Below are 15166 nucleotides of genomic sequence, written 5' to 3' on the forward strand. Positions count from 1 at the left end.
CTTTGCCATGTTTTAGAACTAGTTTGAAGCGTGTTAGTTCATACTTTGAACTCCTTATGTTACATGAACATGCGTTTGTGCCTAACATCCCTTTTGTTATTTATATCATGGCATCTATGTCACATATGGAATATCTCATATGTGAAAATATTTCAGACTCAATTGAGGAATTGGATTCAGATGCCACTTCTTGTGATGGAGATAGTGAATCTGAATATATATGTGATTCCTCTGACAGAAATATGAAACTATCTGAAGAAGGTTCAGTGCTTGCTGACCATGACAGTGAAGTACACTCAACTCTCGATTATCCGGGGGCAGATAAACCAGTTTGCGGCTTAACTGGGGCTACCGGGCCTTTTTTGAGGCTTGTATGTTTAATATTCATTCACTTTTGTTTCACATGGTGAGTTGTAACACTATTTTTGCACTAGTGTGAACCAAGCTCTGCATTTTTGGTCCCTTTATGCTAACACAATGTTCTAGGGTAGGGGTGAAAGAATGCAAGGATTTGTGGAAAGTTTCAAGGACAGATACACCGCCCCAATTAGTCTCTCTGTATCGATCTTCAAGTGTGTTGGCAAAATGTCAGGGTGTAAAAGGAAGCATGTTGTGTTAAGTATTCAACAGAAATGAAAATAAATTAGCTTTATTTTTCCCCCCAGACTTCCGATGGTGCTATTCTGGTTCATGTTGAGGGAGAATTATACAAGCCTGTTGCTGCACCTCTGCTGCAAATTTCAACACCACCTGTTGATTCTGTACAGTTGAAAGATGCCCAGGAAAAAGGTCCTTTACCACAACCAAAGCAGGATATAGAAATCGTTCACGTTAAGGGGCACAAACCTAGGTAAATGTGTTTAATAAAATACAGTAGTATGTCAGTATATTGAACATGTATCATACAAATCTCCTTCTGAGGGAGTGTGTAAAATTTGTAATGAAACATTCATGGTCTTGTTAAATTTCTGTCATCATATGGGACTCCTCTATTCAGGTTGATGTCACTTGCTTAATTAAGTTGGGAAGGTGATCCACTGGGAATGATGTGCCTTTCAAGACCAGCCACAACTTAACTGTACTGTGACGAGGGACAAAGAACAAAAGGAAGGCTGTGAGGTGTAATGAAACACACTACCTAGCATGACTGGCAAGGTGTTGCTGACTCCCTATAGCCTGCTTACACTTCCTGTACCATGTTTTGCCCATTCAAAATTGATTGCTTCCTTCTCTCAGTTGTTTGGCTGTAGTGGCGTTGATTGAGGTTTCCAGGTAACATGATTGAGGCCAAGGTTTTTAAACCAGATCAGATCGGGCTGATGATATCTCACGACCATGGCAGTGTTAGGAGGGTGAGCTTGTATGTCCAGAGGATTGAAAATGGGGCTATGTGGAGAAGGAAAACTTGCTGTTTTCAACTAAATAAATTACACATTGCTGTCTAGTAGATTTTAACAGACTTATTGTTTATGCAGAACAGTGCTGCAAAGCTAGAGCCGAGGGCTGGTGTGTTGTGACGGTGTGTCGTGTAGAACGTGTTATAATATCAAAGAAGAAATTTAAAAATGGATGATCTCAACTTGGCGTTATTAATATTTTCGGAAGATGAACAGTCATTAGAAGACGATATGGAACGTTTGGAGGCAAGTGACATTTTCAAAAGGCATGCTAAAGAAGGTGCATATGAAATTTTAGTGCGTCGTCATCTGCACTGCAATGAAGACAAATTCAGGGAATATTTTCGTTTAACACCACATTAACCGATTTCACACCACGGATTTTGTTTCAGCCGGGCTTGTCTGTAGTCTTTGCTCTTCGCATTATGTACCATCTCATGATTCTTCATCTTCTTCACTACTCCAGCATGTCATTCTAAACAAAAAGTTCACCATACCATACAAAAACGTCGTTAGAACTGTTTGTCACCACACTCACCGCCATCATACAAATGGTGGCACTGCTATTTTACGTGGCAATGGTGGTCAACGCTTTCTTGGAAACCATGTTCCTTTGTTTCTGTGGTAACATTTTAGTGACGTCATTCACCGTCATATCACAGCCGCTGGATTACGGTACCGCTACCCGAGGAAACCAAAGCTTTAGGTATTGATGAGCAGCTGGGCTGGAAAAGCACATTCCTAACTGACTGCCTTCTCATCTTGAGGGTACATTGTCAATTTGAGGAGCAGAGCTTCAAATATAACCAGAAAATTAATAAAAGCCGTGAATGTTTCATTACAAAACTCTCCACCAGAAGCATGTGATGGGTGCAAAATGCCCATTAGAAGCATTTGAGGTGAACTCAGTGTTCTGTCCTCAAAATATTCACAGGCATGATCTTAATACTTAGACCTAATGAATAATGAGGGGAAATCTCTGCTCTGTGAAGTTGGGGTAATGCAGACAAACCCATTACAGTGTAAAAAATTGTTATGAACTTAATAAAAATAAGTTTCATTTTGCAGCTTCTTTATAGCACATTCATTTGCAAAATTTAATTCTTGAAATATGAAAAGACAGAAACAAAATACAAAAACAGACTAAAGGTTAGAGCCCTTCTCTTTTATAATTGTGAATATATGGCATATTTATTTTTAAATTTTTGTAGCGAAGCAATATGTTGATCTTGTATCCTTGTTTAACATGTGTATTTTATTATTACTTATGTATGGTCTGCTTGATTAAGCTTGATGTGTAAGAATTTTATTACTGGTTCGATGAACATTTTTCAAGTGTGAAAATGTTCTGTGGCCATACTGAATTGGACAACACTGCCTGTGTTCTGATTCGAGGAGTGTTTCCTTTAGTTAAGGAGAGGACAGACCCTGGAAATGTGGGATAACGTCTGATATTTTAGGTGCCATGTAGTGTGTTTAAAAATATGGTATTGGAAATACTGCATGCAAGGATGGTGGAAGTGGTTAGGAAAATGAAACAATTCAGTTTTGTTTTCATGTCTGTTTGCCAAGGTGTTAGTTGGTAACAGTTGTGTGTACTTGCTTATTACACATCTGTTGCCTAGCAGTGAATGTCATTTCGTTGTTTGTTTCAAGTCATTGCCCAGTAACGGGTCTATATACTACAGTACAATTACCTTCTGTTTTTCAATTGAAAGTAAAAGTAGAAAAGTCTTGTTATGACCAAGTATTTGTGGTGTACTTCCCTGGGACAAGAAAATGTTAATGTTAAATGTGGTAAACAGGAATCCTACATTGACTTTTTTTTTCTTCAAAATTTGGGAAGATAGAGAAAATCTGTGTAAATGCATTTCATGTTCCTAGAACCTGTGTGTTCTGTACAAATCTGAAAATTTCCTTTACAGTGATTTAGTTCTTTTTCAGCTTTGCAGTTGATGGTTTGAAAGTGAAAACACAAGGTGGTGGCCAGTTCATACAGCACCTGATTGGTGGAGATTTTACTGCTACAATTGTGTATCCTGAAATCAAAGAGAAGTTTGTCAAGTTATTTGGAGAGCTGCAAAAGGCATGTGAGAGTGCTCCAGTAGATAAGAACTACAAGTGAGTAAGCAGTGACGCTCCTTACACCCAAACACTGGTCTCTTTCATACAAGAACATGAAAGGAGGTGTAGTAGCAACAGTTATGTTGGTTGTTGAGTGATTTCAAAATACCTGTTTTTCCTCATGCATAATTTGAATATATAATTTTATTGAATTGTTATGCTCTAATTCACTTAACATATTCAAAGCCACTGTAATCATTTGTTTTTTAAACTTCATTCAGCAGAAAAGAAGGGAAAGTGTGGTGGATACAGGTAAATGTCATTGTCCCCCCTCCCCCCATCCACGAATACATATTCATGAAATTCATTTCACTATCTGTGTTTATGACTATGATGAACATAATGAGATGAGACCTGAGACAGATAATATACTCGTAGATCCTATCTACAAATGTTATGTCGAGGGCTATGTTCATTACAAGTATGGTAACTTTTTAATGTGTCCATTTCATTTAGGTTATAGCACTGAACAGCTGTGGGTTCATGTACAGTTTGTGTGTCACACCATAGCATGTATTTTACAGTTAAGTACATGTAATGGCTGTTTCACAATCATGTCTTGTGTATTATCACAGCTGTTTATGATGTATGTAAGTAAATAGTAATAAGGTGAGAAGAAATTTTCCATGAAGAGCTTATGCCCCACATTTTCAATGCTTGTGGTCACCTCTGTCATAGTTCCTTATGTGGCTGTTATTGTTGCACTTATATGTTTCCTGCCCTTGCCTAAATACGTGTCCATATTGTATGTATATCCCTTAGAATCACTTACCCTATAGACTTTCATCCAAAACTTTTTGTTTCTTAGTGTGTACTGCCTTTAATGAGAGCACTGGTCTCATCAACTGCTAAAATTTTGGTTATGTTGTAATATTTAGCATATGCATCATTGAGCTTGTCACGTATAGTTCTTGTTTTTCATAATTGGTCATAATTTACATCAGTTTTATCAACTTTGATCATGTTGTCCCTGAAATGTAGAGATCTCAGTGTATGAAAGAATCTGTCTTTTGTCATTGTTTTTCTGTAAAATACTGTTATAGTGAGGACCGATATACTTTCACTGTTTCTCTGATCACAATAATAGGTTGACACTAGTACACTTCCTGGATAGTCATGTCAGGCAGAGGGGCTTGCCCTCTGTTGAGCATGCCCAAATATTGATGGTAATATCCGTTAGTGTCTTCCACCAGCAGCTGCATAATTTCAGAGAAAAAGAACATGACAGTGTTCATTGGTGAAGTCTTTCATAATATGAGGTGCCTCATTTTGCCTTGAACTACTGGACCCCCCCAGTAAAGCCGTGGATTCCAGATACAAAAGGTTGGGTTTGTGTACTGTCCATTGTGTGTCTGTAAAGTGTTTCTGTCACTTACAGAAGGATATAAGTCTTTTTCTTCAGCCAGTGGTTAATCAGGATCATTTCTTATGCTGTGTCTTGTTCCTAAAGTCTTCTCATGGTAGCTGTGACTTGCCCTCGGAAGGAAGTGAATGACCTGTGTTGTAACTGTGTTCTGCAGATAGCCTCAGCAAAGGCCAATTGCCTGCCTATGCTGGGAACAGTATGTTTCTCGCTGTGTGTTGAATGTGACTCGCTAAGTCACTGAGTAGAAGATGAACAGAAAGGTTTGAAATTATAATACACAAAACTTCTACATAAGGTCTACATACATGGAACAACACCACCCCAGGCAGGAGGCATGCATGATAACATCAATATTTAGAGAGAGACATACACACAAACACCCATGCCACAGTGCAAGTAATTCAAACAAAGAAAATCTACACAATGAAAAATTTTAACTAGACTTTATTGATTTTTTATTAATCTTATAGAGTCCATTATTTTAAATTAGGACATATTGCATTCATATGTGATATAGCACACTGTGAAACAGTTTTTGGAAGAAACATGTTGTTAAAGTGAAAAGGAGAAGGAGAAAATAAATAAATTGCATTTTGGACAGAGGTATAGAGTGAAGAACTTCAATGTAAATTCATAAAATTGAAAAATAAGGGCATATCAGTATTTATGCAATCGTTTGTATCAATTCTTGATTGCGATTATCGATCACGAAATAAAAACAGTGACAGTATAGAGGTTTGGTTTTAACTGTCATGGGGGAATTTAAAAACAACTCTTTTTTGCACTGAGCTGATCTACAAATGTGGCTAGCAAGTGGTCGGGGTTATGAGATTATGTTACAGTCCCTACTTCTAAGGACAGCAAACAAAGGTACCTCTCATCAGTTGAAGTATTTATGTAATGTAGAACCATAGGACCAATAAGTTGTTGACCTATCTACAACTTTTCTTCCCGTTCAGTCATCATCTTTCATTTTCTCTTTGTACATACACATTTTCAGTTTCTGTCATTGAATTGGGAAATGAGGCTATAGAAAGTTAATATTACTGGATTGGCCCACCAATTGTGGTTAGCTCTTTCTAATGGACCACACAGGGTAGGTGCTTTCCACCCCTGAGGGTGGGAACTAATCCAGTTTCCAAACCATTGTGTTCTCTAAATATTAGAGAATAGACAAAGTCCAAAAAGTTACTAATTCTGGGACACTTTTTTTCCAGACCTAATGTTGGAGATATGGTTGGAGCTTTTGCCAAAGTTGGAGTTACAGAAGAAGATAATACATGGAATAGAGCTTACATTCTGTCTTTTGGTAGTTCTGGCCACTACCAGGTCAGTTTCTGTGATGTGGGATGTATAGGCAATGTGAAAACTGTGAAGAAACTGCCTGAAGATTTGGCATCGATTCCAGAATTTGCAGCTAGATGCAGTGTTATTAGCTGTACGAAACCCACGGAGAAACTGTGGTCTCCCGTAAGTAGAAAATAGTACAATTCTGAATTTGTTGATAAATTATCTTTTCCTTCCCATTCTCCTTGATTTATTTAATGATGTTTCATTAACTACATAAGTTACTGTGTCTGTAGCTGCTCTTAAGGTTTTTTGGTCGTTTGCCAGTTTATTTGGTGATGGAGGTTAAGGCCAGAGCCTTGGCTGACAGGCTGTGGGTTATCTAGGATGAATGGGAGGTCTGAGGTGGGTGTGTGTACATGGATGTGCATGGGGGGAGCTGAGGGCAGAGACAAGGTTACTTTTTCCACTTGGTTTACATGCCACAGTGTTCAGGTAGGTATTTTTGCAATTTGAATATACAGGTATAAAGAAGTGTACTGGATGGGTCTGTACAGGTGAACACATTATATATGCTCAAATATCCAAGCATCTTTACACTTAAGGCGTGAGGGTGAGGAAGTGTGTGAGGGAATCAGTGGCGTGCCGTGAATGGAAGCAAGAAGCAATGCTTCCGTAGTTAAGAAATGAAAAGAAAAGGAGTCGTATACAAATAATTCAATTTGAATAAAAATGACGTGAATATTGTCACTTAGTGCGTGTTCCTTCTCAAGGCCACATGCCTCCTCCCTTCCCCTGCTTGGTGGGATGGACCAAGTTTCCTTTCGTTAACCTTCATAATAATTTGTCTAATCTCAAGGGGCCAAGGGAAGCAAATTTTGGTTTGCTGGCTAATCCAGCAAAGGAATGTGCTCTTTTGATAGTTATTTGAAAATGAACTGCATATATGTGTTTTCAGTCTTGTTAGGTGTTATAGGTAGCTTTAAGTGTTATTAAAATATTGTAACTGTATATTTAGATGGTGTAAGATTGTATTTGTGATCATATTTTGAGGCATCAGAAAGAAGCTATCTGCGTTTAAGGGAAGCAAGTCTGATATTGTGGTACAAGGGCGGGGGCGTGATTAGACCACATCCACAGGCAACAGCTAATATGAATGCTGACAGAACGCAACTGTGACTCTGCAATCGAAAACCTTTTAAAATGGGAGTTTAATAGCAGGGACTTTTCAGAAAAGAAAATAATTATAGAAAGAGGACAACTGACATGCAAGTTGCCAGCACTTAAGGCACAAACCAAATTATATGCGAGGATATTTAATTTGGAACAGTATTCTAAAACAGATTAGCTATCCGGTTGCGGTAATATAGGAAAATTGTTTTGTTGGTCATGCCTATTGTTTCTCATTGAAAAAAATGTATGGAACAAGACTGGATTTGGTGATATCAACAATCTTCATAAAGCACTGAAACGTCATGAGAACTCTCAAGGCACATTATTTCAACAGTGCAACTTGTTATGTTCGAGAAATCTCAAATGTGAAAGAAAATAGAGAAATAATGAAACAATTGATATCATGTGCCATTTAGGAAAGAGGCAACTTGCCATCTGTGGTCATGACGAAAGCATGGATTCTATCGACCAAGGTAATTATGTGGAATTAGTTCACTTGTTGAGGACATATGATCATAAACTCAGTGTTCACCTTGAGAACAGTACAGTATTTACAGGTTTATCGAACAGAATACAAAACGACCTTATTGACTCAATAAGTGACGTAAATTTTGGTGAGTTGATTGCTATCAGTTCGTTTATTAGATACCACTGCTTCCCTTACCAAAACATAGTACCGCACGCCACTGGTGGGAATGTCAACAAGCAATTTATGCCATCTTGTTCACAAGTTTGCACTCTCCTGGATTCCTGTGTCAGTGAAATTCAGGATACTGAGAATATTGTAGCATATACACCTGTTGCTGGGTAATGATCACGAAACAACACCCATTGCTAGGGCAGCAGATTCTTAATAAACAGGTGTTATGAACTCGTTTCTGGGCAACAGCTCGATAAACACATTCCCATGGCAACGAATACACACACACAACGATAGAGGAATTGTATTGTCTGTGTGGCCCATGTCGAAAAGTTATAACTAGGACAGAGAAATGAGTGAAGTTCTGCAAGGGAGGCTGAGAAGAGATGGTGCTATAATTAAGCTGACAGTTCATTTATGGGATATTCACCAGACATTAGTGACATGAGCACAGAAGCTGAAGAATCTCCATTGTTGAGAGCTGTTACCAAGGACCGACTAGTGAAGACACTGCAGGCTGGAGGAGGTGTAGCTTGTAAAGTGTGGAAATCAGCAATAGTTTTACAGTTATTTGTAGCTATGACCTATAAATGGTCAGTAAATCTATTCACCAATCCATACACCGTCTGTAGTCACACATACACATGACCATATGGTTGTCTTCAGTCACAATAGTTTAAATAGTCCATTCCTCAAGCCTGAACCAGCAGTTTCATATGCACCACGTGGTGATTGATTCAAAGTTAAGGAAGGGCTGAAGGGGAGGAGCTCATTGTGGTATTATAATCTATAAGTTATTTAACAAGATATTGGGATATTTCAGGCGTTGTTGGCTTACAGGTAAATTTTAGCTGAGCTTATGTTAGGAAACAGGAAGTTACAGTGTTGTGGATTTTCTCCGAGTAGAGTTATATAACTGATAAAAGATGGTGCAAGTTTTAAAATTGATAGAAAAGGGAAGTCTGTTTTGCCTGCCTTGTCCACGGGATTAACAGCAATTCCATTTCTAATTGGGCCAGTCACTGCATGCTGGCACCATCAGTTTTAAATTAATTTAGGTACTGTTGCATCATCTTGAAACCAGCAGCTACCTCCCAAAATGTTGGAACAGATTGCTGCTCTTCTGTGTCTTCTTCATTCACCTCAGTGTCCTTGTGTATATTTATATGCTTATAAACATGTTAAAGCATACAGTGCAGGTAATGTTACTGAACAGCACAAGACTGGCAGCAAAGAAGTTGAAGTTTGAACACAGAAAATTTTCCTTCAGTAATAATTTGAGGTTCAAATGCTATGTAAGAATAAGACTTTCTCTCATAAAGTGTGGGTAAATTCTTAAATTAGAAAACACTGAATCAAGGAACATAGTATGTTATATGGAGCTTCAGCCAGGACCACAAAACTTTTCCCCAAATGCAGGAATATAAAATTATTTATTATAATTTATTTCCATTTACCTTCAAGGATCATGTCTCAATAACCACCAAAAGATTTTACTGTGTTTCAGTATATTGTAGAAAATGAAACTTTCATTGACATAAACATCCCTGAAGATAAAATTCTGCCAAACCACATAGAATGAAGTGCCAATGTAATTATACAAATTTAAATATGTAGTCATTCATACTGCATGGTTTTATTAAGTTGTCATATCAGTGACAGATGCAGCAGTAACCATGATGCCTTTGAAATTGTCCTTTGATAGTACCTTCAAGGAGGCCATGACCACCTCCTTTCATATCCTTGCTTACTGACTTCTTCATCACTTTGCCAACTCATTTAGTGCCTTATAAGCTATGCATTTGAAACATTGTCATAAAATAACCCAAGAAATAGTATCTGCCATCCCAAATTTCCTTCATCATTTCAGGTACAAATATTTCTCTTGATGATTCCACCCCTTCAGTACCTACTTTTTTTGTTCTTTCCTTAGCCTGACAGGATTAATGGGTTCATTCTTTTCCATCCTTTCATTTATATATCATCAGAAATTTTGGAACTAACCACATTAATATGTTGCAGGAGACCAGGAGGTTCTTGTTCACAGTGGAAAGTGTGAATGAAGTTCAGAAGACAGTGACATGTGTTCTGCAATCAGTTACTGGTGAAGAAATTTGCAAGGCTGTGCTGAGACGTTGGGTTCCAAGTATAGAAGATGAGGGGCTGAAGAGTGTTGAAATAAAGAATAATGATATTGTTGTCCTTCAGGTGTTTTTTAATCAGAAATCGCTATTCATACGTCCTGCATCAAGCAGTGCAAAAGAGGTGTACTCTCAGTTAATTCAGGATGTTGGCCTACACTGCATAAAAGGTATATTTCAGTTTGAAAAATCAGACACCGCTTAATGAATTTATTGACTTTATTGTTATAGAGTATTATTTCTTATTGCTAGTTATTGTAGAGTATTATTTCTTATTGCTGGTTATTTTATTTCCACATCACACCAAGAACAAAGTCTGGGAGACTTAAGATACAACCTAGGATTTGAGATTCTCACAGGGATGTTTATGAAGAATTCTGTCTTCTGAGATATAATGCCATGTAGTCTGTTGGAAGTTAGTGAACGTTTTGGAGAAACATATTGACTCTGTCTTCAGCGTCGAAGATTAGCCAAACAAGAAACCAGCATGAAGCAGTTAAGCAACATGTTCCTCCGAAATGTTGGTTGACTGTTAACAGACTATACATCATTATATCCCAACATTTCTGCTAATCTTGGGTGTTGAGATCATGCCTTTCATCTGGACAGCCGGTTTTTAATTTTGTTCTGAAATTTGGTTTCTAACAGTAGGTGTGTGTAATTTACACAGGCACCCTCTTAATGACTCCCAATGTTAGGCTTCCCATCTGTTAAGGTTCATTGTTAATAATTCTAAGTCAGTTCTTTCATTGTCATGTTTCCACCATTTAACTTTTTACGGGCTGATCCCCCCCCACACACACACACACACATGCACGCGCACGCAAACACATCGGTGTGGTGCTTCTCAGAGGATAGAGCAAGCTCTTGTTGTGTGATACGTAAGGTTTTCATTGATTTAGATTTTTCCTGGGTTAAGGCACAGCATTTCTGCCCAAAAGATGGAGGTAGCATGTACTTCCAAAACATCTTTAAGCATCTACCATATTACACAGTGTCAGAACCCTTGAAACCACACTCTAGAAGAACTGTTTGATGCATTTCAACTTTGTCTTTCTCCAGCACCAGAGTTGGACCACCTGCCTTCCAAAAATGAGATGGTTGCCTGCCAGTTTGCGCCAGATGGGAACTATTACAGGGCCCAAGTCCTTGAAGTCAAAGATGAGGTTGTGGAAGTGACCTATGTTGACTTTGGTAATATGGTTAGTGTTACCAAAGACAAGCTGAAACCTCTTCCTGATGATCTGAAAAGGGTAAGACTAAAGTGAATGCATTCTTTTCACATACTTGGTCTGTGAGACCTTCCAGCCAGTATGCCTGTGATATTGTTAACCTCTAAGGTCTGGGCCATTTAAATTTTAGTGAGGTGGAGCTGGCCAGAGTAAATTTAAATGCCCCCCTGTTTTAGGACATTTAAACTATTTTAGCTTGTCAGTAAAAATGCTGTCATACAATTTTTATGATAAATTCAATTGACTACGTTTTTATCAACAAAAATCATAGTATCACATAATATATGAAAAAAAATGTTATACCTCTTCTGACACCCCCTTTCACTTTCCAACACAATCTCTGTTAGTTTACCACTAAGATATTTCTCTGTTCAGCATCTCATGGTCAAACCTATGAACCCATGCGAAAGGCCTTGAAATGCAGTGCCTGCTTTGTATTGTAGAAGATAGACTCTTGCTCAACCCACGCAAAGCATCTTGAATTGCATTGACTAGCTTAGTATTGTGGAAAAAAGACACTTGCTACTAGCTGATATCTAGTGCATGCCCTGCCTTATTGTGTTCAATGAAAAGGAATAAGGTGACACGATAGCATTAGTTTAGAAGGACATACATCCTATATATATGCTAACAAACATGCACACTTCTCCAGCCGAAGGCAATTTCTATGACTAATGTGGAAATTCCATAAAACCAGAAATTATAGCTGATATGTTGACAAAAGTGACAGGATGACAAACAGTTATTCCATCAGTCATTGGACCTGGAAATGAACAAAGCACCTGTTCTTCTGTTTACTGGCTCTGATGATTCTGAACAGTTTCGTCGTCTTGTCATCCTGTGGTGCAAAAGTATCACATTGAGACTTCCATTTCACCTTTTTGCGAAACGTGCTGGACTATTCTGCAGGGTGTCCCCTCACCTAGAGGAGGCCAATCAGCTTCACTGGCCAACCTCCTCAGCCATGAGAATGAATTGTCGTGTCTGTTCTTTGTGTGGGAAGAGAAGCATCCTCACAAAATTCAAGAAATGTGATATGGGGCTGTGCATTCTCTGGTGCTTCAAAGAGTACCACACAAAGGCAAAATTTAGTTAGGTGACACAAGGGTGAAGCCTGTATATACATCTAGCAGATCAACCAAAAAAGGTATGTACATTGCATTTTACTATATTTAAAAAATAATTATTTTGGATAGTGCATGCACTTCTTCAAGCAGCAGGTGCACACGCTACTACTAGCAGCATTTAAATACCCAAATGCACGAATGACAACTATGCTTTTCATGACATCAGGGGAGCTAACCCTGGGGCAGCATTCTCTGAGGACTTTGGTGTTTGTTGCCACAATTATAAACAAGTTCATCCCAGATCTGGATGCACAACATACCCACACTGTGTTCAAGGATGTGGAGCAGTGTCTGGTACAACTGGGTGAGCAAGAGATGTTGTTATGGCATCTTGGGTTGTGACCTCCTGCATGATAGCTGGTAGCAAATTGGTACCAGCATGATGCCTCAGGGTCATGAATTTGTTGTTGGAGGGCCCTTGGAGGTAGTAGACAGCCTAGTGGGACCAAGTCTGAAGACCATGCTTGAGAAGGAGTATTAAATGAACAGAAAATATGATTCTTGTAGCTGCATGTTCCAGTGTTCTTGAATAGAATTGGTGTTGTATGTTGACAGAGATTTAGAAGTAGCATTTAATAGCCAGCCAAAATATGCAACATATGAAAGAAACTTTTTGAACTGCAGCTGCAGAATAAGCTAAGAGGGACTGAGATGTGTGACATTAATGAAATATTTTCTATAAATTTGTCCAAATGGGAGTGATCTCACCTAGGGCCCATGTTTCAGATTCCATGTCAGGCAGTGAAAGTGACTCTGAAGGATGTTGTTGCTAAACCTCTGACACCAGAAACAAATGACTTCTTATCAAAGTTGATTGGCGGAGAAGTTGAAATGAAACTGGTAAGATGGTGATATATCTGTGTTTCTTAATCTTTTCTTGTTGCCATAAGTGCAAGTCCATTTGACCACAGTAAGTGAGAACCATGTAGTAAATTGGAAATTGTAAGAACAAATGTTTATTTTAGCACATAGCATTTAATTTTTTCTTGTCCTTACAGCTGGGGAATCTTTGGATTTTAAAGTTCAATTGTGCAGTGGGTCATAATCCATATTTGTATTTAACCTTCTAAGCATGGGGCTTTTAAACCACATTTGGTACATGAACAAAATTTGATGTGGTAGTTTTATATTCCATTTTCACCAGTCTAGAAAAAAAATTATGACCATTGTATTTATGAATATCGATAAGAACAAAAATATTAATAATAGAAATAGTGATGTGAAAGGTAGCAGGTTTTGGTTTAATTTAATGGATTTATTTCCACCAGATTTGTGTTATTGTTATTCTAAAAGCCTTAGAAGAAAAATTATAAATTTTACAACATAAACACTTGCATAAAAATTGGATTGTAACCTTCTTTGATGCCTGGCCATGCAACAGTTGCATTCTACTCCATATTCCACATGGTCCATGGTTATGATTCATACATTGCTGCTTGGACCGCAGACCTAGAACTTTGTTCACAAAAGACAGTTTCATTGCTCCACACACAGAGGAAGTGTGTGCTTTGTTTGTCACACCACATGCTCATCAGTGTCAGGCTCATCACAGCCAGTCACAGTTAGGTTTTGGTGTGCCACAGCTTGAAGAAGGGCACAGCACAGACCAAAGTCATATTTCTTGCCGTAATACACTTGCATACTGCCTTTCAGTTCCATCCCCCCACCCTATCCAATTTGATTCTTCATTTGACACACATGACAGCAGCCAGCCAATGCAAGATATGTTATACTTCAGTCAGCTCATTGGATTCTCTGAACTGCACAGTCAACTCCTTTGCACACCACACATTTCAGTATTCCTTTTTATGCAATAAAACAGGTCAGGTGGATCATAATTCAGCCATAGAACTTTTAGACAGTGTATGAATTCAGAATGGAGGTGTCTAATAAGTCCACTTCATGGTTCTCATCTTCATGATGTAGCTGTTTACCATCCTGTTACCAAGTCAACAGAAGACATGGATCTTATAGTTTTCACTGACCAGAGACTTGATAGCTCTCCCACCATGCTTGGAGTTTCCCTCATCTTTTCAGTCATAGATGTATAGGACTGAAAGTGATTTCTTCTTAGTCTATATGGCTTACTGGGTTGCTGTTGTTCATCGAAGCCTCAGAAGAATATTTGCCTTAAGTCCACCTTTCAAAATGCATTGTCTTCATATTGCATAAAGAGTTATGCATATTGTGGTCATATTCAAAGATTGTAAGCTTTAAACTATAGTTTTCAGTGCACAGAGTGTATGAGATTATATTTATAAATAGTCGAGAATTATTCTTTATTTCCAGGACTGTTACAAAGATACTGAAATAGCTTATTCTTGACAATACCCAAACAACTTCTCTTACATTGGAGTTATATACGAGGGTTGGAACTTTAATAATGACAACTGTTTATTTACAGCTGATACAAAATAGATGCATGTTTTGAAGTTTTACTGTCCTTCAATGTAGTCACCAGCATTGTGTACAAGCCGTTGCCAGCAATGTGGAAGTCGTAGGATACCTTTAGCAGCGCCTGTTGTGTTGATAGTTCAAATGGAGTGGTCTACTGCCTGAAGAATCTCTGGAACAGTTCTGAAGCGAATGCCACGAAGTGGTTCCTTCAACTTAGGAATCAAGTTGAAGTCACAAGGGCTTAAGTCCAGGGAGTATGGTGGATGGTACAGCACCTCCTAG

General features: G+C 38.3%; 1 protein-coding gene across 2 annotated transcripts in view; it reads left to right on the forward strand.

Annotated features, from left to right (window-relative positions):
* The window catches only part of LOC111862163 (tudor domain-containing protein 1), a 68835-nt gene that overhangs the window by 43295 nt on the left and 10374 nt on the right, over positions 1-15166 (forward strand). For both annotated transcript variants that reach the window (XM_023847346.2, XM_023847347.2), the window contains 6 exons: positions 666-850; positions 3342-3518; positions 6105-6357; positions 10010-10298; positions 11191-11381; positions 13214-13327. In XM_023847346.2, the coding sequence (XP_023703114.1) occupies positions 666-850; positions 3342-3518; positions 6105-6357; positions 10010-10298; positions 11191-11381; positions 13214-13327 (1209 nt within the window). The remainder of the gene's footprint in view (positions 1-665; positions 851-3341; positions 3519-6104; positions 6358-10009; positions 10299-11190; positions 11382-13213; positions 13328-15166) is intronic.

The sequence above is a fragment of the Cryptotermes secundus genome, unplaced genomic scaffold, assembly GCF_002891405.2.
Source record: "Cryptotermes secundus unplaced genomic scaffold, Csec_1.0 scaffold859, whole genome shotgun sequence".
In the NCBI taxonomy this organism is placed as follows: Eukaryota; Metazoa; Arthropoda; class Insecta; order Blattodea; family Kalotermitidae; genus Cryptotermes; species Cryptotermes secundus.